At 43.1% G+C, this 27830-nt stretch overlaps 1 protein-coding gene across 6 annotated transcripts; it reads right to left on the bottom strand.

Annotated features, from left to right (window-relative positions):
* Positions 1-805: 805 nt before the first annotated feature.
* On the bottom strand, positions 806-24568 carry dact1 (dishevelled-binding antagonist of beta-catenin 1). Of its 6 annotated transcripts, none has more exons than XM_061063774.1 (7): positions 23779-24568; positions 17443-17572; positions 17025-17138; positions 7930-7983; positions 3453-6686; positions 3375-3422; positions 806-3326 (listed from the first exon to the last, which is right to left on the bottom strand). In XM_061063774.1, exons 1-5 carry the CDS (start codon positions 24052-24054, stop codon positions 4573-4575), a joined length of 2688 nt encoding a protein of 895 aa, XP_060919757.1. In that variant the 5' UTR covers positions 24055-24568; the 3' UTR covers positions 806-3326; positions 3375-3422; positions 3453-4572. The 6 variants fall into 6 exon arrangements, with proteins under 6 accessions (XP_060919757.1, XP_060919758.1, XP_060919759.1 ...); XM_061063775.1 differs by having other exon boundaries at positions 806-3333; positions 3381-3422; XM_061063776.1 differs by having other exon boundaries at positions 3495-6686.
* Positions 24569-27830: the final 3262 nt, after the last annotated feature.

Here is a 27830-nt window from a genome sequence, read left to right as displayed (position 1 = left end):
TGTGTGTGTGTTTTGTGTGTGTGTGTGTGTCCCAGCAGAGTCAGTCTGTCGTCCTCCTGCAGCCAAACCTGCAGCTCAGATGGAAAAACTGAAAAAGGAGGAATAATACTTGAGCTATGTTCAGGCTCTTCAGGAAAACAGAGCACTGACTGTAGCCTTCACTGTCCTGAAAGAAGCAGCTAAAGATAAATAAAAACACGTGTGGACTGAAGACAGAGCACAATGTGTGAATACATGCCCTGTTCTCTACCACCAGACTCCTGCGGCCTCTGCTGTGTTCACTGCTCACTGTGTGTTTGTGTGTGTGTGTGTGTGTTATCTCAGTTGTTATCAGGAGATCTTTGAGTTGTCAACTCTCATAACGTTAAAGATCAGAGACGTACTGAATGGCATAGGACTTGCAAATGTTGTTCATCTAGTTCACTGCACAAATCCTATGACACAAACACACACACACACAGTCAGCAGCTCCTGCAGACAGCTCATCCATCAGCGTGGTGTAGTCACTTTATTTTCATTAAACAGAAACAGGAGGACAGCGTTCTGAGTCTGCAGACAGGACACAATGCAGGCAAAGCATTCTGGACAGGACAGGTTCTGTTCAAAACCGGGACATGTGAGGGTTTATAGATATTTGTGGGGACACGGACAGTTCTGCCCTAATCATGACATATGGTCATCCTACATTAAGCCCTTACATGTGGTTGGAGGGAGGGGGAGGGGGGTAACTGTAGTCAAACTGGGACAAAAAACCTGGTAAAATTAGGATTTGAGGTCAGAGGAAACAGAAGAAGGCAGAACAATGAAGTGTTCAAGTCCACGTTTAATGAAGCGTAAAAAGGTTAAGCACCAGCATAAAGTTGTATTCACACACACACACACACACTCTCTCTCTCTCTCTCAGTAACAGTCGAGTACAGATCAGATAATTTACAGGGAGAAGAACAAACCTCAGAGCACGTTTGAAGGTTTCAGGAGAGAAAGTGAAAATAACTGAACAGAGAAATGAAGTGACGGCTGAACACTCTGTTTAAAGATGAACTAGAGTTATTTATGTTGGATTTATTTCTGACTTATCTCTACATTTATATTTGACTCTGATTTATATCTGGATCATTTCAAAACAGACTGCAGAATTTGTCATGTTCAGCCTCTCAGAGAAAAACACGTCTGCAGCCTGAAACAGTTAAAGGGATACTTCACCCGTTGAAACATGAATCTGTATTGACATTGGGTCATACATGTAGTAGAAATGTGAAATGAATTTTGAGGTAAAGCTGATTCAGAGATTTCTTCCAGAAGGAATTGGTATCTTGGAAATTCCTGGCAGAAAACAGACTCTATGTCTGTGTCCATAGGCAAACAGTGAGAGCACCGACACTACCAGTCCGCCCCAGCTCGAGCCGGCCCGGGCTCCTCGTCCTCACCGCCGTGGCGGCCAGCAATATAGCAATATAGCCGCGAGACGGTTACTGCAGACAGGCTGGTCTTGTGTCCCGGCAAGCGGCCCCGGCAGGCAGCGGACGCAGCAGCCAAAACACAAGACCGGCCTTTCGGCAGCAGCTGTCTCGCCGCTATATTGATATTTTGTCATTATCAGCTTTCTCCATAGAGCCTGTTAGCATAGCTTCCAAGCAATATGGCGGATGTTAAGTTTCGATTCTGGGAGTGAGTTCCCACCCACTGATCTGTGATTGGTCTGTAGCTTCAGTGGTCTAAAATATGAGAAACTAGCGTTGTACATTCACCCCGCTAACCGCAACAGCTTCCAGTGATGCAAAAATCGTCATTTTGCGTCACTGAAAGCTTCTTTTCAGACTTAAAAATACAAAGATTTCCCATCTCAGGGGAAAATGAGGGAGGGATGCACGACCATTCAAAAATACTACCAGGTTTCTAATGATACAAAGCTTAATGCAAATGGGTGAAGTATCCCTTTAAAATGTCCAACTGCTGTTTAATTAGGTCTTTGTGTTCATTGCTCTGAAAATCATATCATCTCTATCAGGAGGAGATTACCTTAGCTTAGCAAAGAGACAGGAAGCAGGGCTTAAAAACCTGAAAGTTTCAGTAATTTGATTACTAACAGGAAGAGAAGCTAGGCTTGGCTAGGATAACATTTAATACACTTATTATAGAGATGTTTTAACATATTGCAGTGATTTAGCATAGTGGCTACAGAGCTAACATGCTAGCCTGCTAATTCAACACACACACTCTCTTACTCTTCCTTTATAAACATCTTTAATAAACATTGAAAACATTAAGTGTTAGCTAAGTCCTAGTTTAAGAACACTGGGCTGACACTTTCCATGCGCTTCAGTAACATTCCTACATTCTAGCTGTACCAACCTTACCATACTTACTTATGCTATATGCTAACTGCTTTAGCAACCATAACACAGTCCATGTAGCCTGCATGCAAACACCCAACACAACCCTCATGTTACACTGAATGGGCTAGCCGTTCTGTAGCTATAGGGGCTAACAGTTTCCTGCTTCCAGTCTTTGTGCTAAGCTAAGCTAGTCACATGTTTGTAACAGACGGACAAACATTTGAGTCTCATTTAAAAAAATTGATCCTCTGAAGTGTGAAGATTCTTTTTAGACTCTCTGGTAGAGATTTTTAAAGTACGATATGATGCTAGTAAAAAAACAAGTATATCGATACCGGTTTGTTGGTTTGTTACCATGGCAACAGAAAATATGTCCTAGACACCCATTATTTGGTCATTCATTAATTTTAATGATCTCCTGATAAACTCCTGGACACGTGTGATGGATTGGTTCCTCTCCGACACTCTGATGAAACACATGGTTATTTCAAACTTCAGTACTTTTTATTTCAACAAACCATGAAGTTCTCCTAAAATAAACAGGGTAAATATAAACCTGGTTTCCACTCATATCTAAAAGCTGTATTAACATGTTGTTATGGCAACAGTGGTGACAGTCATAATAAAGACACATCAGGCTGAGAGTATAAACATTATAAAAAGTGCAGCCTTGACCGGCTGTCAGTCAGTACCTTGTGTAGCATCCTATATGTACCAAGCAAATATATATTAGGTTTAAATAGCTTTCATCAAACCGAGCCAACTCATTCAGCCCGACGTAACGAAGAGAAGCGTGTACAGACATGTGGCGTGCGCTACAACCAAACATCATGTAATCATAAATACTAAAGAAGACTACGTACATAAACAGACTTAAAGGCTTCAACTGCCCATCCTGTCTGCTGAGCGGGCGTCTCAAAGTGCAGGAAATTAAGAGATGGCCTGAACCCTCCACCCCGACAGCAACACCTGAAGAACCATCCAGAAGACCTGAACCCTCAACCCCGACAGCAACACCAGAAGAACCATCCAGAAGACCTGAACCCTCAACCCCAACACTGAAGAACCATCCAGAAGACCTGAACCCTCGACCCCAACACCTGAAGAACCATCGACCCCAACACCTTAAGAACCATCCAGAAGACCTGAACCCTCGACCCCAACACCTGAAGAACCATCCAGAAGACCTGAACCCTCGACCCCAACAGCAACACCTGAAGAACTATCCAGAAGACCTGAACCCTCGACCCCAACAGCAACACCTGAAGAACCATCCATTAGACCTGAACCCTCAACCCCAACACCTGAAGAACCATCCAGAAGACCTGCTCAAGAACCTTCTGAAGATGACGTCTTTAACATGTGAGGAACCACCTGAAGAACTTTGTGAAGAACCCAACCAAAGACCAGAGGACTCAGTTCAACAGAGACCAGAAGACTCAGAAGCAGACAGAGTCCTGATCTCTGATCTCAGTTAAAACTTTCTGATGCACTGGTTGGCCAATTAAAGACAGAGTGAGGTGAAGGAGGCCAATCTGATTGGCTGAACAAACTCTGTACAAACCTTCACCTCTTTACAAATGGTAATTTACCTGCTGCATTCATGGCTGCATCCATCCTGGCTGCTTGTTAGAAACTTTAATTTACATTAATATCACTTTTTAAAGTCACACTTGTTCAGTGTTTTGTCAGCTGTGAGTGTTTGTTTGATATCAGGAGCTGAGTTCGGTAAGAATATGACAGGGTCTATAAGAGTCCAGTGCTGAGGTACCTGATCTTCAGGTTCAAGTGAGGAGGACAGGGTGTGAGGGGGACAGGGTGTGAGGGGGACAGGATGTGAGGAGGACAGGGTGTGAGGGGGACAGGGTGTGAGGGGGACAGGGTGTGAGGGGGACAGGATGTGAGGAGGACAGGGTGTGAGGGGGACAGGGTGTGAGGAGGACAGGGTGTGAGGGGGACCGGATGTGAGGGGGACAGGATGTGAGGAGGAGGGCTCTAGCAGGGCTCTAGTCCTGTGCTAGTTAGGAGGCGGGGCTCTGATTATTTTTGACAGGTAGGGGGCAGGGCTCTGATTATACATGATGGGTAAGGGGCAGGGCTCTGGCCCTGTGACAGGTAGGGCAGGGCTATGATCCTGTGTGGTAGGTAAGGGGCCTGGTGCTCTGGTCCTGTGTGGCATGAAGGGGGCAGGGCTCTTATTCTGTGTGGTAGGTAGGGGACAGGGCTTCCTGCTGACTCACACCATGGTCATGAGTTTGAGAGAACCTGACCTGAACCGGAGGATCTTCTTCTTCAGGGTTTGGGATGCCTTTATTTTGACAAAGGCCTTTGTATGAGCTGATCTCATGTCCTTTCCTGTCGCCCTGGCTTCTGTTTCCTCTAACTGGCTCCACCCCCTTCCCAGACCACCTGTGCCACCCCCTGCCCCACCTCCCCCACTCTCCTCTGTATCACTGGCTGTGGTGCTCTCCTCCACATACTCGTCGTCGCTGGACTCGCTGTCTCCGAAGCGGTTGGCGGTGTAGTTGGACCTCTCATCCTCACTGGTGTCCACGATGGTGGAGTGAAAGAGCGACGCACACTCGGCTGAGTACTCAGAGTCACTTCCTGCTGTATAGGCATACGGGCTGCTCAAAGCCCCATCAGAGGGGATGAATCGGCATGCGGCACAACGACTCAGCAGCTCCTTTCTCTTACGTCGCTGAGCGCGTCTGAATGCTTCATCGTAAGGCAACGTACGTTTGTACTTTGGTTTGGCAACTATTGCAACCTGGTCACGTCCGTGGTGGTGACCATGATGGTGGTGACCATGTGGGTGACGGTTACTTCCATGGTGATGGTTTCCGTGGTGATAGTGCCTGGATGAACCTGAACGCACACTGCTCAGTGTGGATGTGGTTTGTTTGTCAGGGACTCGGCCCTCTGGGATGGACGCAGGGAGGCGTTTGATTCTAGAGGAGGATGTCCTATTGGTGCACCCTGTTGCTCTCCTGGAGGTTCTGATGTGGGTTGGGCCTCCGTCCTCCAGCAGACGGGACTTTTTAGAGCTGGACCTGTGGTGGTACCTGTCCCCTCGTCTTTCGCTGTGTTCAGTGGTCTGACTCGTCTTCATGGTGGCACTCTTCACTCTGACTGTCCTTATATCGTTGTCTCCTCCCTGACACAGTTTGATGTCCTGCTGCTGGGTTGGGGGGGACCTGCTCTCAACCACACGACTCCGTCCTCCTGCTTCATCCAGACTGTGAGACGAAACACCTACACCTGTTTTATTAGTCACTGACATCTCAGTGCTCTCAGTGTGACCTGTCAGCACAGGTGTAGGACTGTTCTTGGGCGTAGCTGACTTTTTTCTGATGGTTGAAGGTGATTTGAAGAGCAGCTCCTGGTCAGGAGGGAAATATGGTGGCTTCTTGGGGGAGGAGTTAGCTTTGGGACAGCCCAAATCTCTGACATCTTTGGGCAGAGTAGCTGTGGACGCTGCTGATGGAGGAGGATGTTTCCTGTTCTCTCTCAGTCTGAGTAGACTGTTGGTGCTTGAGTTAACATCAGGCTCTGGGACAGAACAGACTGGGTGGATGTTGTTACTCAGAGGAGAGAAGTCACTGTGGGGAAACTTGAAGACATTGTGCATCATGTTTCCGTCTGGGTAAAAAGTCTCCTGCTCACCTTTACTTTCAGTGGGCCACTGCCTCTGAGAAGACGAGGGGAAGGCTCCGTCTGCTCCTCCTGCAGACCATGGGGGTCTGTGTTCAGAACCCCTCAGAGTCCCAGTACCACCCCCTGAGCAGGGAGCAGAGAGCTGCCTCCCACAGAGACCAACCGGCCTCAACACGCTCTTTGACGGCTCTGTGCTGATACTGGTCCTGGGTCTGTTGGTCCTGACTGGCAGGGCCCTCCTCTGCAGCAGACTGAAGATGTAGCCGTCCAGTCGCTTCTGTGACAGCGTTAGAGAAGAAGAAGAGGGGGCGGGCCAGGAGGAGCTCTGAGGGACAGACGAAGCGCAAACAGGATCAGACTGAAGGACACAGTCTGCTTTAAGTCCTTCTCCAGAACTCTTCAGAGCTCCTTCTTCTATGCCGAGACCGCCATGGCACAACTTCTGCAGGAAGACCGGGCTCTGCACCGCCACAGCGTGCAGCGGGCTCGGGTAGCGGTACACTTCACAGCCGTTCCTGGCCACCAGGTCACAGTGGTACTTAGACTGAGAGTCACAGGAAGAGACAGAAGAGATGGAGTCCACAGTGGGGGGGTGAGGAGCAGAGAGTGAACGGCGGACTGTACCACAGATAGACGAGTCATCACAAAGTCCTCCAACCAGACCATCACAGTCCAAACAGCTGACCAGCTCGTCTGAAGGATAAAGAGAGAGAGATTGATTTATTTGCACAGTAACATATTAAACAAATAACAAAATCGACAAGATTCAGTGCAGAAAACTCAAAGAGCTCATTTGAAGCCTCCACCTACACAATGCTAAAATATCATCAAATTAAAAAACAACTAAACAATTAAGATGCAGAAAAGAACATGTTCACAGATATGTAGAGAAAATGTATTAACTGCATACAATGACAAACACAAGCAGAAAACCAAAACCAAAACACTGCTGATAGAAACATACGAGTCATTCTGATGAACCATGTATACATGGATAATGAGTCGTTAAGGACGAGCAGTTTAATGTTTGTTTTTTTGTCACATTTCACTGAGCAGCAGGTTTTTGAAAGATGGAATACATATTCTATAATCTGCTGCTTCTGAAAGGAATGGAGAGTCGACTTCTGCTCATCAAACATTACAACATGAAGATCTGAAGCTAGACGGTTGAGCACCAATGGAGTAAGAATAAAGTAACTCTTGAAGTGCTCAGAGATATTCCCTTCACTCCATGTTTTATCAATAAAAACACATATTTATGAAAGATCGATGTTATACATATTCAGAATCTGGAGTTTCTCAAACAAAGGAGCAGAAGAAGAACCGGACTCTGATCACCATCCTGACAAATCCTTTCTGGACGATAAGATCAGGATAAATATAACTATAACAAAGAGTAAGGAGACGAGATGACTGACACTTCCAATAATACCAAATATTTGTTTATTTTCTGCTAACAGTCGATCTGTTCTCTCCAACTCTAATTCTCATCAACAGAAAGTCCCAGAAATCTCCTAGTTGATACCCGGGGCATCTCAACATAATCGATTGTCATTTTGGACAAATCCTTAATATAATATACTTTTTCTATATTCAAGGATAATTTATTTAATTGAAACCATTTCAAAATAATCAGTTTAACCAATATTACCATCCCTCATCAAAGAATCCAAATTAGAATGAGAGAGAACGAGGGTTGTGTCATGTGCAAACATTATTGGAGAACAATCCTCTTTGTCGGAGGAGCGATCCTTGACAGAAACAAAATGGCTTCTATTGAAAAGATCATGTTTTACCCAATGATTTCTCCTGAAACCATATCGATGTTTATAAAGAATAGAGTTTGAATCAAGGTGAAAGAGAATCCTTTTCTAGTATTTTTGAAAACAGGGCAAGATAGAGATAGGTCTCTAACTATTAAAAGAGCTGGGATCACCTGCTTTAAACATTGGAATCACTTTAGTAACTCGGAAGTCCTCTGGAACAATCCCTGTCGTCAGAGACAAAAAAAGAATGTTTGAGAAGGAAGGCAGAAATATGTCATGAGCAGATGAATTTGTTTTTATCTCATCCATCGGGTGGCTTAAAGAAAGTTATACTAGGAAAAGTTCTGCTGCCAACGGATCCAGCTGCAGGCTCTCACAGATGGTATTTGAATGATTCAGTGTGACCGTGCTGGTTCACAGAAAGTCAGTGATGGGAGTGGATTCAGTCCTGATGAGGCTCAGCTGAGTGCTGCCATGACTCTGTGTGGATCGGCTGATGGAGAGCACGAGCATTACTAAGTGGAAAATTCTTTGGTGTGGAGACAGAGGGCTGAGAAAAGTTAACTCTTTGTGCTCTGCTCCAGGCCTGATGTGAAGGGAACATGATGAATATGTCAGAGAGGTGACGGACTACAGACACTACTTACTCCTAGGACACAGAAGTTAGCATCCCTGTTAGCCTCTAAGGACCTGAAGCTGTGTCAGCAGGGCACAGTGGTGACCCCTCCCACACAGATCCTCAGAGAGATACTCAGACGTGTTTGTGGGAAAGTCTGACGTGTGACTGATAAGATTAATGCTCTTATTCGTTCCACCTGAGTTTGTTTTACACGTCAGAGGAGACGCTTCATTTACGGATCTCATGATTTGATCTGCTGAATAAACTGAGACACAGAACCATGTTTGTTCAGTCTGCTCCATCAGGAGAGACACACCTCAGCTTTCACAACCACCAAGAGCCGAAGCATACGAGAACCCGCCCCACAGTCAACAGCTTGATTACTGATTCAACACAAGATGAAATACTTTAGAGAACAGGTCGGCTCTCCAGTCACACCTCGCTGCTGAGATATATACTGATGTTTATAAAGGGACGAGAGCCATCAGAAGAAATGTCAAATTTAACATCCCAATTCAAATCTGGCTCAAAATGTTCCAATTTGAGTTAGAACCAATTATTCTGTATGGCAGTGAAATCTGGGGACCAAAATTAAATCAGGACTTTGACAAATGGGACAAAATAATAATGGAAACATTTCATACCGAGTTCTGTAAGAACCTCTTACCTGTTCAAAGAAAGACCCCAAACAACGCATGAAGAGCAGAACTCGGCCAATATCCTCCACAAAATAAGATTAAGATTTACTTTATTGATCCCCGCAAGGGGAAATTTCTGTTTTTACACTCTGTTAATCATGCAACACACACATAGGCTGAAATATACACACATGCACAAACAGGATCCTATGGACATGCACTTATGGAGAGATGTCAGAGTGACGGGGCTGCCCACAGCGGGCACTCCAGAGCTGATGGTGGGGAGGGGGTTTGGTGCCTTGCTCAGGAGCACCTCGGCAGTGCTCAGGAGGTGATCTGGCACCTCTCCAGCTACCAGACCAACTTTCATATTTGGTCCGCACCGGGACTTGAGCTGGCGACCCTCCGGTTCCCAACCCAAGTCCCTATAGACTGAGCTACTGCCGCCCCCAAAAAAAAGAGCATTCAAATTCTATCAACACCTAAAAACAGGTGAAACCCAGTCCTACCATCGCATCGCCTTGAGCTGCACAGAGCTGAAGCCAGAGAAAAGTCCCCTCAACAAGCTGGTCCAGAGGCTCCGCCCAGATCACATGACCTGGGCTGGACAGCCTCAGGACCACAGCGACACCCGTATACTACCAAAACCAGGCTTAGGACCCTAATACCCCCCAAATTAGACCAAACCAGCCTGAAGACCCCAACATCCCCCTGATTCGACCAAATCAAATTATCGAAAAAGAAAAATACATCAAATATTGGAAGGAAACAACTGAAAAACTGAGTAAATGAAAATGCTATTTGGCCCTGAACAGAGAATACACATTGGCAGATTACCTGAGCACGGTAAACCCCCCCCTCTAAGAAAAGTCCTGACCATGTACAGTCTGAGTGTTGTGTATCAGGTATGTGTATTAGTTGTGTGTGTTTGATGTGTGTTTGTTGTGTGTGTTTGATGTGTGTTTGATGTGTGTGTTTGTTGTGTATTAGTTGTGTATTAGTTGTGTGTGTTTGATGTGTGTTTGATGTGTGTTTGATGTGTGTGTTTGTTGTGTATTAGTTGTGTAGTAGTTGTGTGTGTTTGATGTGTGTTTGTTGTGCATTAGTTGTGTGTGTTTGTTTTGTAGTAGTTGTGTGTGTATTAGTTTTGTGTGTTTGACGTGTGTTTGTTGTGTATTAGTTGTGTGTGTTTGATGTGTGTTTGATGTGTATTAGTTGTGTGTGTTTGTTTTGTAGTAGTTGTGTGTGTATTAGTTTTGTGTGTTTGACGTGTGTTTGTTGTGTATTAGTTGTGTGTGTTTGATGTGTGTTTGTTGTGTATTAGTTGTGTGTGTTTGATGTGTGTTTGTTGTGTGTTTGTTGTGTGTGTTTGATGTGTGTTTGTTGTGTATTAGTTGTGTGTGTTTGATGTGTGTTTGTTGTGTGTTTGTTGTGTGTGTTTGATGTGTGTTTGTTGTGTGTTTGTTGTGTGTGTTTGATGTGTGTTTGTTGTGTGTGTTTGATGTGTGTTTGTTGTGTGTTTGTTGTGTGTGTTTGATGTGTGTTTGATGTGTGTTTGTTGTGTGTTTGTTGTGTGTGTTTGATGTGTGTTTGTTGTGTATTAGTTGTGTATTAGTTGTGTGTGTTTGATGTGTGTTTGTTGTGTATTAGTTGTGTGTTTTATGTGTGTTTGTTGTGTATTAGTTGTGTGTGTTTGATGTGTGTTTGATGTGTGTTTGTTGTGTATTAGTTGTGTGTGTTTGATGTGTGTTTGATGTGTGTTTGTTGTGTATTAGTTGTGTGTGTTTGATGTGTGTTTGTTGTGTAGTAGTTGTGTTTGTTGTGTATTAGTTGTGTGTGTTTGGTGTGTGTTTGTTGTGTAGTAGTTGTGTGTTTGATGTGTGTTTGTTGTGTGTGTTTGATGTGTGTTTGTTGTGTATTAGTTGTTTGTGTTTGATGTGTTTGTTGTGTATTAGTTGTATGTGTTGATGTGTGTTTGTTGTGTATTAGTTGTGTGTTTAATGTGTGTTTGTTGTGTGTGTTTGATGTGTGTTTGTTGTGTATTAGTTGTGTGTGTTTGATGTGTGTTTGTTGTGTAGTAGTTGTGTTTGTTGTGTATTAGTTGTGTGTGTTTGATGTGTTTGTTGTGTATTAGTTGTGTGTGTTTGATGTGTGTTTGTTGTGTATTAGTTGTGTTTGTTGTGTATTAGTTGTGTGTGTTTGATGTGTTTGTTGTGTATTAGTTGTGTGTGTTTGATGTGTGTTTGTTGTGTAGTAGTTGTTTGTTGTGTAGTAGTTGTGTTTGTTGTGTATTAGTTGTGTGTGTTTGATGTGTTTGTTGTGTATTAGTTGTGTGTGTTTAATGTGTGTTTGTTGTGTATTAGTTGTGTGTGTTTGTTGTGTATTAGTTGTGTGTGTTGATGTGTGTTTGTTGTGTATTAGTTGTGTGTGTTTGATGTGTGTTTGTTGTGTATTAGTTGTGTGTGTTTGATGTGTGTTTGTTGTGTATTAGTTGTGTGTGTTTGTTGTGTGTGTTTGATGTGTGTTTGTTGTGTAGTAGTTGTGTGTGTTTGATGTGTGTTTGTTGTGTATTAGTTGTGTAGTAGTTGTGTGTTTGATGTGTGTTTGTTGTGTATTAGTTGTGTAGTAGTTGTGTGTGTTTGATGTGTATTAGTTGTGTGTGTTTGATGTGTGTTTGTTGTGTATTAGTTGTGTGTGTTTGTTGTGTATTAGTTGTGTGTTTAATGTGTGTTTGTTGTGTGCGTTTGATGTGTGTTTGTTGTGTATTAGTTGTGTGTGTTTGATGTGTGTTTGTTGTGTATTAGTTGTGTGTATTAGTTGTGTGTGTTTGATGTGTGTTTGTTGTGTATTAGTTGTGTGTATTAGTTGTGTGTGTTTGATGTGTGTTTGTTGTGTATTAGTTGTGTGTGTTTGATGTGTGTTTGTTGTGTATTAGTTGTGTGTATTAGTTGTGTGTGTTTGATGTGTGTTTGTTGTGTATTAGTTGTGTGTATTAGTTGTGTGTGTTTGTTGTGTATTAGTTGTGTGTATTAGTTGTGTGTGTTTGATGTGTGTTTGTTGTGTATTAGTTGTGTGTGTTTGATGTGTGTTAGTTGTGTAGTAGTTGTGTGTATTAGTTGTGTGTGTTTGATGTGTGTTTGTTGTGTATTAGTTGTGTGTGTTTGATGTGTGTTTGTTGTGTATTAGTTGTGTGTATTAGTTGTGTGTGTTTGATGTGTGTTTGTTGTGTATTAGTTGTGTGTTTAATGTGTGTTTGTTGTGTGCGTTTGATGTGTGTTTGTTGTGTATTAGTTGTGTGTGTTTGATGTGTGTTTGTTGTGTGTGTTTGATGTGTGTTTGTTGTGTATTAGTTGTGTGTATTAGTTGTGTGTTTGATGTGTGTTTGTTGTGTGTGTTTGATGTGTGTTTGTTGTGTATTAGTTGTGTGTGTTTGATGTGTGTTTTTTGTGTATTAGTTGTGTGTATTAGTTGTGTGTGTTTGATGTGTGTTTGTTGTGTATTAGTTGTGTAGTAGTTGTGTGTGTTTGATGTGTGTTTGTTGTGTGTGTTTGATGTGTGTTTGTTGTGTAGTAGTTGTGTGTGTTTGATGTGTGTTTGATGTGTATTAGTTGTGTAGTAGTTGTGTCTTTGTTGTGTATTAGTTGTGTAGTAGTTGTGTGTGTCTGTTGTGTATTAGTTGTGTGTATTAGTTGTGTGTATTAGTTGTGTGTATTAGTTGTGTGTGTTTGTTGTGTATTAGTTGTGTGTGTTGATGTGTGTTTGTTGTGTATTAGTTGTGTGTGTTTGATGTGTGTTTGTTGTGTATTAGTTGTGTGTGTTTGATGTGTGTTTGTTGTGTATTAGTTGTGTGTGTTTGTTGTGTGTGTTTGATGTGTGTTTGTTGTGTAGTAGTTGTGTGTGTTTGATGTGTGTTTGTTGTGTATTAGTTGTGTAGTAGTTGTGTGTTTGATGTGTGTTTGTTGTGTATTAGTTGTGTAGTAGTTGTGTGTGTTTGATGTGTATTAGTTGTGTGTGTTTGATGTGTGTTTGTTGTGTATTAGTTGTGTGTGTTTGTTGTGTATTAGTTGTGTGTTTAATGTGTGTTTGTTGTGTGCGTTTGATGTGTGTTTGTTGTGTATTAGTTGTGTGTGTTTGATGTGTGTTTGTTGTGTATTAGTTGTGTGTATTAGTTGTGTGTGTTTGATGTGTGTTTGTTGTGTATTAGTTGTGTGTTTAATGTGTGTTTGTTGTGTGCGTTTGATGTGTGTTTGTTGTGTATTAGTTGTGTGTGTTTGATGTGTGTTTGTTGTGTATTAGTTGTGTGTATTAGTTGTGTGTGTTTGATGTGTGTTTGTTGTGTATTAGTTGTGTGTATTAGTTGTGTGTGTTTGATGTGTGTTTGTTGTGTATTAGTTGTGTGTATTAGTTGTGTGTGTTTGATGTGTGTTTGTTGTGTATTAGTTGTGTGTGTTTGATGTGTGTTTGTTGTGTATTAGTTGTGTGTATTAGTTGTGTGTGTTTGATGTGTGTTTGTTGTGTATTAGTTGTGTGTGTTTGATGTGTGTTAGTTGTGTAGTAGTTGTGTGTATTAGTTGTGTGTGTTTGATGTGTGTTTGTTGTGTATTAGTTGTGTGTGTTTGTTGTGTATTAGTTGTGTGTGTTTGATGTGTGTTTGTTGTGTATTAGTTGTGTGTATTAGTTGTGTGTGTTTGATGTGTGTTTGTTGTGTATTAGTTGTGTGTTTAATGTGTGTTTGTTGTGTGCGTTTGATGTGTGTTTGTTGTGTATTAGTTGTGTGTGTTTGATGTGTGTTTGTTGTGTGTGTTTGATGTGTGTTTGTTGTGTATTAGTTGTGTGTATTAGTTGTGTGTTTGATGTGTGTTTGTTGTGTGTGTTTGATGTGTGTTTGTTGTGTGTTAGTTGTGTGTGTTTGATGTGTGTTTTTTGTGTATTAGTTGTGTGTATTAGTTGTGTGTGTTTGATGTGTGTTTGTTGTGTATTAGTTGTGTAGTAGTTGTGTGTGTTTGATGTGTGTTTGTTGTGTGTGTTTGATGTGTGTTTGTTGTGTAGTAGTTGTGTGTGTTTGATGTGTGTTTGATGTGTATTAGTTGTGTAGTAGTTGTGTCTTTGTTGTGTATTAGTTGTGTAGTAGTTGTGTGTGTCTGTTGTGTATTAGTTGTGTGTATTAGTTGTGTGTATTAGTTGTGTGTATTAGTTGTGTGTGTTTGTTGTGTATTAGTTGTGTGTGTTGATGTGTGTTTGTTGTGTATTAGTTGTGTGTGTTTGATGTGTGTTTGTTGTGTATTAGTTGTGTGTGTTTGATGTGTGTTTGTTGTGTATTAGTTGTGTGTGTTTGTTGTGTGTGTTTGATGTGTGTTTGTTGTGTAGTAGTTGTGTGTGTTTGATGTGTGTTTGTTGTGTATTAGTTGTGTAGTAGTTGTGTGTTTGATGTGTGTTTGTTGTGTATTAGTTGTGTAGTAGTTGTGTGTGTTTGATGTGTATTAGTTGTGTGTGTTTGATGTGTGTTTGTTGTGTATTAGTTGTGTGTGTTTGTTGTGTATTAGTTGTGTGTTTAATGTGTGTTTGTTGTGTGCGTTTGATGTGTGTTTGTTGTGTATTAGTTGTGTGTGTTTGATGTGTGTTTGTTGTGTATTAGTTGTGTGTATTAGTTGTGTGTGTTTGATGTGTGTTTGTTGTGTATTAGTTGTGTGTTTAATGTGTGTTTGTTGTGTGCGTTTGATGTGTGTTTGTTGTGTATTAGTTGTGTGTGTTTGATGTGTGTTTGTTGTGTATTAGTTGTGTGTATTAGTTGTGTGTGTTTGATGTGTGTTTGTTGTGTATTAGTTGTGTGTGTTTGATGTGTGTTTGTTGTGTATTAGTTGTGTGTATTAGTTGTGTGTGTTTGATGTGTGTTTGTTGTGTATTAGTTGTGTGTGTTTGATGTGTGTTTGTTGTGTATTAGTTGTGTGTATTAGTTGTGTGTGTTTGATGTGTGTTTGTTGTGTATTAGTTGTGTGTGTTTGATGTGTGTTAGTTGTGTAGTAGTTGTGTGTATTAGTTGTGTGTGTTTGATGTGTGTTTGTTGTGTATTAGTTGTGTGTGTTTGTTGTGTATTAGTTGTGTGTGTTTGATGTGTGTTTGTTGTGTATTAGTTGTGTGTATTAGTTGTGTGTGTTTGATGTGTGTTTGTTGTGTATTAGTTGTGTGTTTAATGTGTGTTTGTTGTGTGCGTTTGATGTGTGTTTGTTGTGTATTAGTTGTGTGTGTTTGATGTGTGTTTGTTGTGTGTGTTTGATGTGTGTTTGTTGTGTATTAGTTGTGTGTATTAGTTGTGTGTTTGATGTGTGTTTGTTGTGTGTGTTTGATGTGTGTTTGTTGTGTATTAGTTGTGTGTGTTTGATGTGTGTTTTTTGTGTATTAGTTGTGTGTATTAGTTGTGTGTGTTTGATGTGTGTTTGTTGTGTATTAGTTGTGTAGTAGTTGTGTGTGTTTGATGTGTGTTTGTTGTGTGTGTTTGATGTGTGTTTGTTGTGTAGTAGTTGTGTGTGTTTGATGTGTGTTTGATGTGTATTAGTTGTGTAGTAGTTGTGTCTTTGTTGTGTATTAGTTGTGTAGTAGTTGTGTGTGTCTGTTGTGTATTAGTTGTGTGTATTAGTTGTGTGTATTAGTTGTGTGTTTGATGTGTATTTGATGTGTATTAGTTGTGTGTTTGTTGTGTGTGTTTGTTGTGTATTAGTTGTGTGTGTTTGTTGTGTGTATTAGTTGTGTGTGTTTGTTGTGTATTAGTTGTGTGTGTTTGTTGTGTGTATTAGTTGTGTGTATTAGTTGTGTGTGTTTGTTGTGTATTAGTTGTGTGTTTGTTGTGTGTATTAGTTGTGTGTTTGTTGTGTGTGTTTGTTGTGTGTGTTTGTTGTGTGTTTGGTGTGTGTTTGTTGTGTGTTTGTTGTGTGTATTAGTTGTGTGTGTTTGTTGTGTATTAGTTGTGTATTAGTTGTCTGTGTTTGATGTGTGTTTGTTGTGTAGTAGTTGTGTATTAGTTGTGTGTGTTTGTTGTGTAGTAGTTGTGTATTAGTTGTCTGTGTTTGATGTGTGTTTGTTGTGTAGTAGTTGTGTATTAGTTGTGTGTGTTTGTTGTGTAGTAGTTGTGTATTAGTTGTGTAGTAGTTGTGTATTAGTTGTGTATTAGTTGTGTGTGTTTGTTGTGTATTAGTTGTGTATTAGTTGTGTGTGTTTGTTTTGTAGTAGTTGTGTGTGTATTAGTTTTGTGTGTTTGACCTGCGTTTGTTGTGTATTAGTTGTGTAGTAGTTGTGTGTTTGTTGTGTATTAGTTTTGTGTGTGTTGTTGTGTATTAGTTGTGTGTGTTTGTTGTGTGTGTTTGTTGTGTATTAGTTTTGTGTGTTTGTTGTGTGTTTGTTGTGTGTGTTTGTTGTGTATTAGTTGTGTGTGTTTGTTGTGTAGTAATTGTGTATTAGTTGTGTGTGTTTGTTGTGTGTTTGTTGTGTGTGTTTGTTGTGTATTAGTTGTTTATTAGTTGTGTGTTTGTTGTGTGTTTGTTGTGTATTAGTTGTGTGTGTTTGTTGTGTAGTAATTGTGTATTAGTTGCGTGTGTTTGTTGTGTATTAGTTGTGTGTGTTTGTTGTGTTTTAGTTGTTTATTAGTTGTGTGTGTTTGTTGTGTATTAGTTGTGTGTGTTTGTTGTGTAGTAGTTGTGTATTAGTTGTGTGTGTTTGTTGTGTAGTAGTTGTGTGTGTTTGTTGTGTAGTAGTTGTGTATTAGTTGTATATTAGTTGTGTATTTGTTGTGTAGTAGTTGTGTATTTGTTGTGTATTAGTTCTGTGTGTTAATATACAACTAATACACAACTACTACACAACAAACACACACAACTACTACACAACAAACACACAACTACTACACAACAAATACACAACTAATATACAACTAATTGTGTGTGTTTGTTGTGTAGTAGTTGTGTGTATAAGTACAGGTGTGTGGGTGTCATCTTGATGAAATATGGACGTTGTTTACCTGTAGACGGGAGTCGTCCATCAGCGTCGGCTGTCGAACAGAAACACTCACTGAAGACCGAGTTAGACGAGTTGGAGAGCGAGCCAGATGCCGCGTCACTGAGCTCATAGAAACCTGGGATGGGGGGGGGGGGGTGCAGAGATGAAATGGTTAAAAAAAAAAAACAGCTGAGTCATGTTTAGCTTGTGTTCTTGGATGGTTCCTCAGAAATATTTGTCAACGATTCAGTTTTCTCCCGACACGTTTTCATATAACAGACATACTAGCACATGGTCCAAGTAAGCCCCTCCCTCTTCTACAAATTTTGCCAATGTTTTAGTGCAGTTAAGACAATGCTCTGAGTCTGTTTGGTTCAAATGTCACATCAGATCTGGAGTTAACTGGTCACCAGTAAACCCAGTGTGTTCCCTCCTCATACCTGAACTGGGTCTGCTGTCGGTCTCCGGCGGGTCATGTGGCGGCTCGGTGTCCAGGCGCAGGTCACTGATCTGTCGGTCGAGCTCCTGAAGCTGACTGATGAGTCCGGTGTCTCTCCTCCGCAGGCAGTTCTAAACACACACACACACACACGCATTAGTCCATTGTAGTTTTCTATTGTCATGTCTCAGTATGCGCGCTCTGAGGGGGGATCCAGAAGAGTATGATCATACTCCTCAACAGTAGGTGGCGATATGACCCCTATCTGAGTTACTATTCAGTGTTTCCCCTACCATTATATTGGCCCGCCCCGCCCTGCCCCCCCTGAAGGTCAAGTAAAAAAATATATATATATAGTTTTTTTTTTTTTTTTTTAAGATTTATTTTTGGGCTTTTTGTGCCTTTATTGTAGGGATATGATAGTGGATAGAGTCGGAAATCAGGGAAAGAAGTAATTTAAGGATACCTTTCCGATAGAAAAGGACATCTGTCATTAAAAGTAACACATGAACACCAAGATTCCTTCAAGTGTTTGTGTCGTCGTGTCGGCATGTCGGCTTGTCCCCACGCCCCCAACGCTCTAAACCTAGGGGAAACACTGCTATTGGACCTTCTTCCTGTTGACCTGTCAATGACAAACGAGTCAGCACGCAGAAAAGCGTGTTCAATGATGAAAACATGGACGACTATCATGCTCTGAACATTTCAGCTGACTCAGCATGCCCTGAGTCAGAATTGTAGCGCATGCTCAGTCCTAGTCCAGTCTGGGTTCAGGTGTAAACATGTGAAAGCACATCAACCCCTGACCACATTATCTACGACAAGTGAGCTGGTCAGACTCTGAGAAACTCAGGTCTATGTGAACCAGGTCTATGTGATTCAGGTCTATATGATCCAGGTCTTTGTGATCCAGGTCTATGTGATTCGGGTCTATTTGATTCAGGTCTATGTGATTCAGGTCTATATGATCCAGGTCTATGTGATTCAGGTCTATGTGATCCATGTTTATGTGATTCAGGTCTATGTGATTCAGGTCTATATGATCCAGGTCTATGTGATCCATGTTTATGTGATTCAGGTCTATGTGATCCAGTGCTAACAGCCTGGTCAGGTCATGTGACCTGTCAGAGTCTGATAGGGATCTGCAGCTTCAGGCTCACAGACAGATAAGATCAGCTGTTTACATACTTGCTGATTATCACCTGGTTCCACACACACACACACACACACACACACACACACACACACACACACACACACACACACACACACACACACACACACACACACACACACACACACACACACACACACACACACACACACACACACACACACACACACACACACACACACACACACACACACACACACACACACACACACACACACACACACACACACACACACACACAGTGAGCAGAGATGGAAACATGCGGGTTATGCAGCTCTCAGGTCATGTGCTGCATTCCTCTGACTGAGCTGCAGAAACAAGCTTCTGATACTGAACCAGACCATAGCTCCCACTGCACACCAGTCATACAAACCAGTTATATGAACCAGTTGTGTGTGTTTGTGCGCGCATGTGTGTATGTGTGTGTGTTTGTGCGTGTGTGTGTGTGTGTGTGTATGTGTGTGTGTGCGTGCGTGCGTACAGCTGCTCTCTGGTATGAGCGGTGTGTTCAAACACACACTGACGCTCCTCCAGCTGTTCGTCCTGTCAATCAACCTGCTGACAGCTGAGACTCAACCGGAAGTGATGTCACTCTCACACTTCCTTCATTACTTTATCCCAAACCATGAGCGAGGTCTGGAGTCAGTGGTCATCAGAACTACGAGCGTGACACTTCCTGTCATGCAGCGTGGCCCATGCCATCATCAGAAGAGATCTTTTGTGATTGGTTAAACAGAATTCTGGTCATGGTGAGAAAGTAACCGTAATGCTCAGATCCTGACCCTGGTCCTGGTCCTGGTAAAACTCTAAACTCCAGATTTATCATCATCATGTATGAGATCCTGGAAATGGTCTAAGTAAAGCTCTTGACTCCAGATTATTAATTATCATGTGTGAGATCCTGATTCTGGTCCTGGTCTAAGTAAAGGTCCAGACTGGGACTGATCCTGGTCTAATCTAAAGGAGATGTCTAGACATGAAGGAGGAGCACACAGCTCTCTGTTTGTCTCTCAGCTGCTCGTCTCAGAGCTGAAAGTCGATCTGCAGAGTTTCAGCAGCTCAAAGGAATCTCCATTTGTTCCTCCTCACAGGGGGGAGGAAGAGCAGGGGGGGGGGCTAATCTGCTCCAGATTCAAGTTTAGAGCTGCAGCTGCACCAACACAGAAACAACCAGGAAAGATAGCTGACCTGAAAACATATCCTGAACCACAGGAGGAGGAACAGGAGCAGAGGAGGAGGAAGACAAGGAGGAGGAAGAGGAGGAGCAGGAGGAGGAGGAGGAGAGATGGAGCAGCAGGAGGAGGAGGTGAAGTCTGTATGGAGTCAGACAGATCTGAGATCAGATTTCTGTCAAATATGAAGCAGCTGCTGAAACATAAAGAAACATGGCTGACACCTTCTCACACTGACTTTAAATAATGTTTTATACAAATTTAAAAAATATTGAGGATCAGCTGACTCATCTGACTCTGTGAACATTTCAAGGCATTGAAAAGTGAATGTGAAAAGTTTCCAGGACCTCCAGACTTCACACTGACTTGTCTTCAAAGCTTCTCACCGCCACGCTGCATGACCCGTTAAAAGTTACACCTGAACACAGCACAGAGACGACAGCTGAAAGTTAGTGTTTGTGTCCCACACAGAAATACAAACCATCACACACACACATGCTGCAGACGTTACAGTCTGTTTACCTGCTGCAGACGTTACAGTCTGTTTACCTGCTGCAGACGTTACAGTCTGTTTACCTGCTGCAGACGTTACAGTCTGTTTACCTGCTGCGAACGTTACAGTCTGTTTACATGCTGCAGACGTTACAGTCTGTTTACCTGCTGCGAACGTTACAGTCTGTTTACCTGCTGCAGACGTTACAGTCTGTTTACCTGCTGCAGACGTTACAGTCTGTTTACCTGCTGCAGACGTTACGGTCTGTTTACCTGCTGCAGACGTTACAGTCTGTTTACCTGCTGCGAACGTTACAGTCTGTTTACCTGCTGCAGACGTTACAGTCTGTTTACCTGCTGCGAATGTTACAGTCTGTTTACATGCTGCAGACGTTACAGTCTGTTTACCTGCTGCAGACGTTACAGTCTGTTTACCTGCTGCAGACGTTACGGTCTGTTTACCTGCTGCAGACGTTACAGTCTGTTTACCTGCTGCGAACGTTACAGTCTGTTTACCTGCTGCAGACGTTACAGTCTGTTTACCTGCTGCGAACGTTACAGTCTGTTTACATGCTGCAGACGTTACAGTCTGTTTACCTGCTGCGAACGTTACAGTCTGTTTAACTGCTGCAGACGTTACAGTCTGTTTACCTGCTGCGAACGTTACAGTCTGTTTACCTGCTGCAGACGTTACAGTCTGTTTACCTGCTGCAAACGTTACAGTCTGTTTACCTGCTGCGAACGTTACAGCCTGTTTACCTGCTGCAGACGTTACAGCCTGCTGCAGACGTTACAGTCTGTTTACCTGCTGCAAACGTTACAGCCTGTTTACCTGCTGCAGACGTTACAGCCTGTTTACCTGCTGCAGACATTACAGTCTGTTTACCTGCTGCAGACGTTACAGCCTGTTTACCTGCTGCAGACGTTACAGCCTGTTTACCTGCTGCGGACGTTACAGTCTGTTTACCTGCTGCGGACGTTACAGTCTGTTTACCTGCTGCAGACATTAAAGTCTGTTTACCTGCTGCAGACGTTAAAGCCTGCTGCAGACGTTATAGCCTGTTTACCTGCTGCAGACGTTACAGTATGTTTAACTGCTGCAGACGTTACAGTCTGTTTACCTGCTGCAGACATTACAGTCTGTTTACCTGCTGCAGACGTTACAGCCTGTTTACCTGCTGCAGACGTTACAGCCTGTTTACCTGCTGCAGACGTTACAGCCTGTTTACCTGCTGCGGACGTTACAGTCTGTTTACCTGCTGCGGACGTTACAGTCTGTTTACCTGCTGCAGACATTAAAGTCTGTTTACCTGCTGCAGACGTTACAGCCTGCTGCAGACGTTATAGCCTGTTTACCTGCTGCAGACATTACAGCCTGTTTACCTGCTGCAGACGTTACAGTATGTTTAACTGCTGCAGACGTTACAGCCTGTTTACCTGCTGCAGACGTTACAGCCTGTTTACCTGCTGCAGACGTTACAGTCTGTTTACCTGCTGCAGACATTACAGTCTGTTTACCTGCTGCAGACGTTACAGTCTGTTTATCTGCTGCAGACGTTACAGCCTGTTTACCTGCTGCAGACGTTACAGCCTGTTTACCTGCTGCAGACGTTACAACCTGCTGCAGACGTTACAGTCTGTTTACCTGCTGCAGACGTTACAGTCTGTTTACCTGCTGCAGACGTTACAGCCTGTTTACCTGCTGCAGACGTTACAACCTGCTGCAGACGTTACAGTCTGTTTATCTGCTGCAGACATTACAGTCTGTTTACCTGCTGCAGACGTTACAACCTGCTGCAGACGTTACAGTCTGTTTACCTGCTGCAGACGTTACAGTCTGTTTACCTGCTGCAGACGTTACAGCCTGTTTACCTGCTGCAGACGTTACAGTCTGTTTACCTGCTGCGGACGTTACAGTCTGTTTACCTGCTGCAGACGTTACAGCCTGCTGCAGATGTTACAGTCTGTTTACCTGCTGCGGAAGTTACAGTCTGTTTACCTGCTGCAGACGTTACAGTCTGTTTACCTGCTGCAGACGTTACAGTCTGTTTACCTGCTGCAGACGTTACAGCCTGTTTACCTGCTGCAGACGTTACAGCCTGTTTACCTGCTGCAGACGTTACAGCTTGATATATTTTTAATGAATAAACTCTGTACACAGACATAAATAAGCCAACAGCAAACCTCCTGTCTGTCTGTGTGTCTGTCTGCCTGCCTGCCTGCCTATCTGTCTGCCTGCCTGTCTGTCTGTCCTCCTGTCTGTCTCTGTCTGTCTGTCTGTCTCTGCCTGTCTCTCTGCCTGCCTGTCCTCCTGTCTGTCTGTCTGTCTCTGCCTGTCTGTCTGCCTGCCTGTCCTCCTGTCTGTCTGTCTGTCTCTGCCTGTCTGTCTGTCTGCCTGCCTGCCTGCCTGTCTGTCTGCCTGTCTGTCCTCCTGTCTGTCTCTGCCTGTCTGCCGGCCTGCGTCTCTCTCTCTCTGATTACCTGCTGACTCTCTGAACAAACCGACCGGAGAGAGTTCATTAACTGAGAGCTGCTTCAGGCCACAACACGCCTCTTTAATTAGACACACACACACTGAGACGCACACACAGGCACACACACACCTGGAATCATTGAATCTCCCAGCATCCTCTCTGAGCCGCGGGGGGCCAGGGATAAGACTCGAAGAGTCAATTCTGGTCAAACATAAAACCTCCCCCACACACACACACACACACACACACACACACACACACACACACACACGACATCATTGCTTTATGACATCAGGATGTTTATTCTCTCACCTTAAAGAGACAAATAAACTGTAATTGGTTTAAATTCCGCTTAAGAGACGAGCAAATGGTGAACTCACGAGTTTAGAAATAACATATAGAAAGAACATAGAAACACAATCAGCTCACCTGCTCTCTGGTTCTGCTTCTCAGACCCGAACACCACGTGTTACGAGCTGGTTCTGAGCCAGGTTTCTGCCTGTTCAACATGAGTATGGTTCTGTTCCAGGTTTCTGCCTGTTCAACATGAGTATGGTTCTGTTCCAGGTTTCTGCCTGTTCAACATGAGTATGGTTCTGTTCCAGGTTTCTGCCTGTTCAACATGAGTCTGGTTCTGTTCCAGGTTTCTGTCTGTTAATCATGAGTCTGGTTCTGAGCCAGGTTTCTGCCTGTTCAACATGAGTCTGGTTCTGTTCCAGGTTTCTGTCTCTTAAAAAAAGTTTCTCTCCACTGTGACTTTGCAAAATGCTGTGCTGTGCTCACGGTGGATTAATGTTGGGTCTTTGTAAAGAGTCGCTTTAGACCTGCTCCATTTGTAAAGTGTATGCAGATCCATTGATCCATTGATCACACACACACACACACACACACACACACTCTGTATCATGTTTCTATTAACACAGGCTGACCCCGCCTTCAACCCCGACCTCTACCTCACCTGAGTCTTTCAGGCCCAGACTGAGGTTGGAGGTCAGAGGTCATCAGGCAGACAGATCATTACGTACCAGCTGTTTCCGGAGCAGAAGGATGTTCTCCTCCAGGAGCTTCTCCTCAGAGCTCAGCTGAGCCTCCCTCCGCCGCTCCTCCTCCTCCTCCTCCTCCTCCTCCTCCTGCTCCAGTTCCTCCCGGAGCCCCAGCGCCGCTCGGACCAGCTCCTCCTGCCGTTGCCTCAACAGCTCCAGCTCCCCCAGCCCGGACACGGTGGCCTCCAGCCGCTCTCGCACCGCGCGCAGCCGCTCTGTCGCGTCGGCGTCCCGCCGCGCGGTTCCAGACTGTAGCATCTCCGGGTCTGACAGAATCAGGGTCCGGGTCTGCGGGGTCCAGACAGCATGGTGCGGGGCCGGATCAGCTGCCACGGTGAACTTAACCCGGGACAAACTCACCGGGTTAAACAAAGCGGGTTAAAGGTCCTCAGTCCGCTCCCTGCAGCTCCGAGCAGCAACCGGTGGTCCCACGGTCCTCCTTTACACAGGATAATCCGGTAAACAATCCGTTAAACGGTTCCTGGGTCCGCTCAGGCACGTCTCCAGGTAACTCCCAGCATGCCCCGGGGCCGCGGCAATGAGCGGGGCCGTCAGAGAGACACGCAGACTCGGCTCCGTCCTGCTGCCGCTGCTCCCCAAGCTCTGCACGGACTGACCAACAGCAGCTCCGAGCCCCACATGCCCCGCCCCCTCCACGCTGCAAGAACAACGAGCTGAGTTATGTCACCAACAATGATCATATGCCTTTCCTGTATGCACCTTCTAAATAAAATAGACACATTTAAAAATCAAAGCATTCATTTTTTAAGAGACAAAAATAAAAAAATAAAAACTTTACTGGTTCATATTTTTGATTTGTTTGTTTTTACAGGAACATTGAACAGCCAATCAGCAGGTAATATTGCATAACACACCTGTTACCTGCTGACAACGTCTCTGTTAAGTACTGCAGTCCTACAAATACTTCTACTACAAAAGAGATCTGCTCAGAGATCCTCTCAGTGATCTTCTCAGTGATCCTCTCAGAGATCCTCTCCTCTTATATCCTGATGTATCATTCACGTCATTATCATCATCATCGTCGATTGATTCTACAGATAAGTCAATTCATGTTTCTTCTTAACTTTATGACATCATTAAGTGTGATGTAATGTTAGCGACAACATCAAAGAACAAAAGGTTATAAACAGGTGTGTTATACAGTGTTACCTGCAGCAGGTAACAGGTCTGTTATACAGTGTTACCTACAGCAGGTAACAGGTCTGTTATACAGTGTTACCTACAGCAGGTAACAGGTCTGTTATACAGTGTTACCTACAGCAGGTAACAGGTGTTATACAGTGTTACCTACAGCAGGTAACAGGTCTGTTATACAGTGTTACCTACAGCAGGTAACAGGTGTTATACAGTGTTACCTACAGCAGGTAACAGGTCTGTTATACAGTGTTACCTACAGCAGGTAACAGGTGTTATACAGTGTTACCTACAGCAGGTAACAGGTCTGTTATACAGTGTTACCTACAGCAGGTAACAGGTGTTATACAGTGTTACCTACAGCAGGCATCAGACATCCTGATTTCTTCTTCTGTACTTTGTTCTAGACCTTTGTTATTTTAGGTTTCTTTCACGTTCATCTGTACTTTTGTTGTCTTTATTTTGAAGGGCAGATTCAAAGTGTTTCCTGTGTGGCGGTGTTTAATGATGTGATATTGACCCCCCCGCCCCTCCGTCGCTCAGCCCCTCCCTCTCCTCCGGTCAGGCTGCCCTCAGGTCCTAAAGTCCTAAAGGATCAGATGTAATGAGACAAATAGCTGAGATTAAAAAAAACAAACACTGAAGAGTTTGTATGAAAAGATTTATTAGAATCTTTATGTTCTATTATTAATCTTTATATTCTGATACTTATGATTATATTAATCATGATATTCGGATGTAAAGTGATGAGTGGTCTGTAGCAGCATCTCTCTTGTTTTTAATCACATGACTGAGATCTGACTCTGTTAAGGAACTCCTTAAAGGAAGAATGATCGACATGTTCCACATAAATATATCAGAAATCAAGTCTGTCCTGTGTAACTGTGTCTCTGAGTCATGACTGTCTACAATGAGTCAGAACCTCGAGTCCCGCTGGCTGTGATGTTGTCAGAGATGTGTTTACATGGACGGGACGACCGGCTCCTCCCCTTGTGTATAAAAACTGTTTTAGTGAAGGACTAGAGAGAAGAAGAAGAACATACTCACTGATTATTTGGATGTCATGTAAGAGTTTTTAGATCACGCTCATTCTGTGTCAGTTTACATGCAATGTCAAGCTACGAGCTAACTAAAGAACGCTAACATTAGCATGCTAACACAACAATGCAGGACACAGGAGATTGCAGCTCGAGCAAAGGACAAGTTTGTCTGCCGCTTTTGCTTAATGGTGCTTAATTATGGTGCTTTTTGATTGATAACTCCTCCGTCCATGTGGACTCGGGGGGGGGGGGGGGGGGGGTTGGAGGTGTGTATCTGGAGGAGGGCGGAGGCTTCAGTATGGAAGAGGTGTGGCCAAACAGCAGTTTGTTTTGGTTTCATGCTGGAGCTCAAGGGCGCCATCTACTGGATCAAAAAGTTGCACATTCTTCCTTTAATGAAAACTTCATGTTTGATTTTTTACAAGTGAATGTTGAAACTGTCCTTCAGGATGAATCAATAAAGTTTGATGTAAAAACACTCTTTGTGGGGTGCTGGTGGCACAGTGGTTTGTGCGCGCGCCCCATGTATGGAGGCTGTGGTCTTCTAGGCGGGCGGCCCAAGTTCGAAACCGGCCTGTGGCTCCTTTCCCGCATGTCATTCCCCTCGCTCTCTGTCCCTGGTTTCCAACTCTGTCCACTGTCCTATGTCTCAATTAAAAGGGCACAAAAAGCCCAAAAATAAATCTTAAAAAAAAAAAACCTCTTTGTTCATGAAGTGATTTTAAAGAAATCAAAAAAGTTCCCTTTTGACAACATTAGAATAAACAATGTATTTCAGTTTGAAATTTAAGTTTGATCAACATGTCTTCATTAACGATTCAAAGTATGAATGAATGTCTGAGCGTTTGTTTACAATAGAAATAAAAACATGTGAGTGTTTTTTGAATCCCTCTAATCTCTATTGTTCTCAGCTCATTAACATCGTGTTCAGTTTGAGGGTCACAAACTGTCAGTCATGACTCTGTTAGCGAGGTCACTCTCAGGCCCAGGAGTATGTTAATCAGGGGGAGGGGCTTAACATGACATCAATTGATATGTTAATGAAGGCGCTGAGCGTGGGGGGCAGGGCCTAACCCGAGACTCATTATTAGGTTAATGGATGGCAGGGTTTAGGGTTAGGCTCATCCTCTATCTCAGTCTCTTTTCATTCACAGCCTTTATTTCAGTCAACAGTTTACTATCAAGTTTAATAAGAAGACATATAGATGGTTTAATAAAGCGCTTTATAGACACTCAAAGACGCTTATATATAATATCATATATATGCTGATATATCAGTGAGAGTATAGATGATATAGTGTGTGTGTGTGTGTGTTAGTGTAGATGTGTGTGTTAGTGTAGATGTGTTTAAATGTAGATGTGTGTGTTAGTGTAGATGTGTTTAAATGTAGATGTGTGTGTGTGTGTTAGTGTAGATGTGTGTGTGTGTTAGTGTAGATGTGTGTGTGTTTGTTAGTGTAGATGTGTGTGTTTGTTAGTGTAGATGTGTGTGTGTGTTAGTGTAGATGTGTGTGTTAGTGTAGATGTGTGTGTGTGTTAGTGTAGATGTGTTTAAATGTAGATGTGTGTGTGTGTGTGTTAGTGTAGATGTGTGTGTGTGTTAGTGTAGATGTGTGTGTGTTTGTTAGTGTAGATGTGTGTGTGTTTGTTAGTGTAGATGTGTGTGTTTGTTAGTGTAGATGTGTGTGTGTGTTAGTGTAGATGTGTGTGTTAGTGTAGATGTGTGTGAGTGTGTTAGTGTAGATGTGTGTGAGTGTGTTAGTATAGATGTGTGTGTGTGTGTGTGTGTGTGTGTGTTAGTGTAGATGTGTGTGTGTGTGTGTGTTAGTGTGGATGTGT

Source organism: Labrus mixtus, chromosome 18 (assembly GCF_963584025.1).
Source record: "Labrus mixtus chromosome 18, fLabMix1.1, whole genome shotgun sequence".
In the NCBI taxonomy this organism is placed as follows: domain Eukaryota; kingdom Metazoa; phylum Chordata; class Actinopteri; order Labriformes; family Labridae; genus Labrus; species Labrus mixtus.
The sequence above is the reverse complement of the archived record's forward strand: the minus strand, read 5'-3'. Positions and strand labels throughout refer to the sequence as shown.

Bases quoted from the DNA above. Each gene is read 5' to 3' on its own strand.
- dact1 (XM_061063772.1), bottom strand. From the start codon at position 24,054: ATGCTACAGTCTGGAACCGCGCGGCGGGACGCCGACGCGACAGAGCGG. The intron at 17,573-23,778 runs GTACGTAATGAT...GTGTGTGTTTAG, and splicing joins TTCTGCTCCGGAAACAGCTG to AACTGCCTGCGGAGGAGAGA. The intron at 6,687-7,929 runs GTGATCCCAGCT...TTTATCCTTCAG, and splicing joins GATTCCAATGTTTAAAGCAG to ACGAGCTGGTCAGCTGTTTG.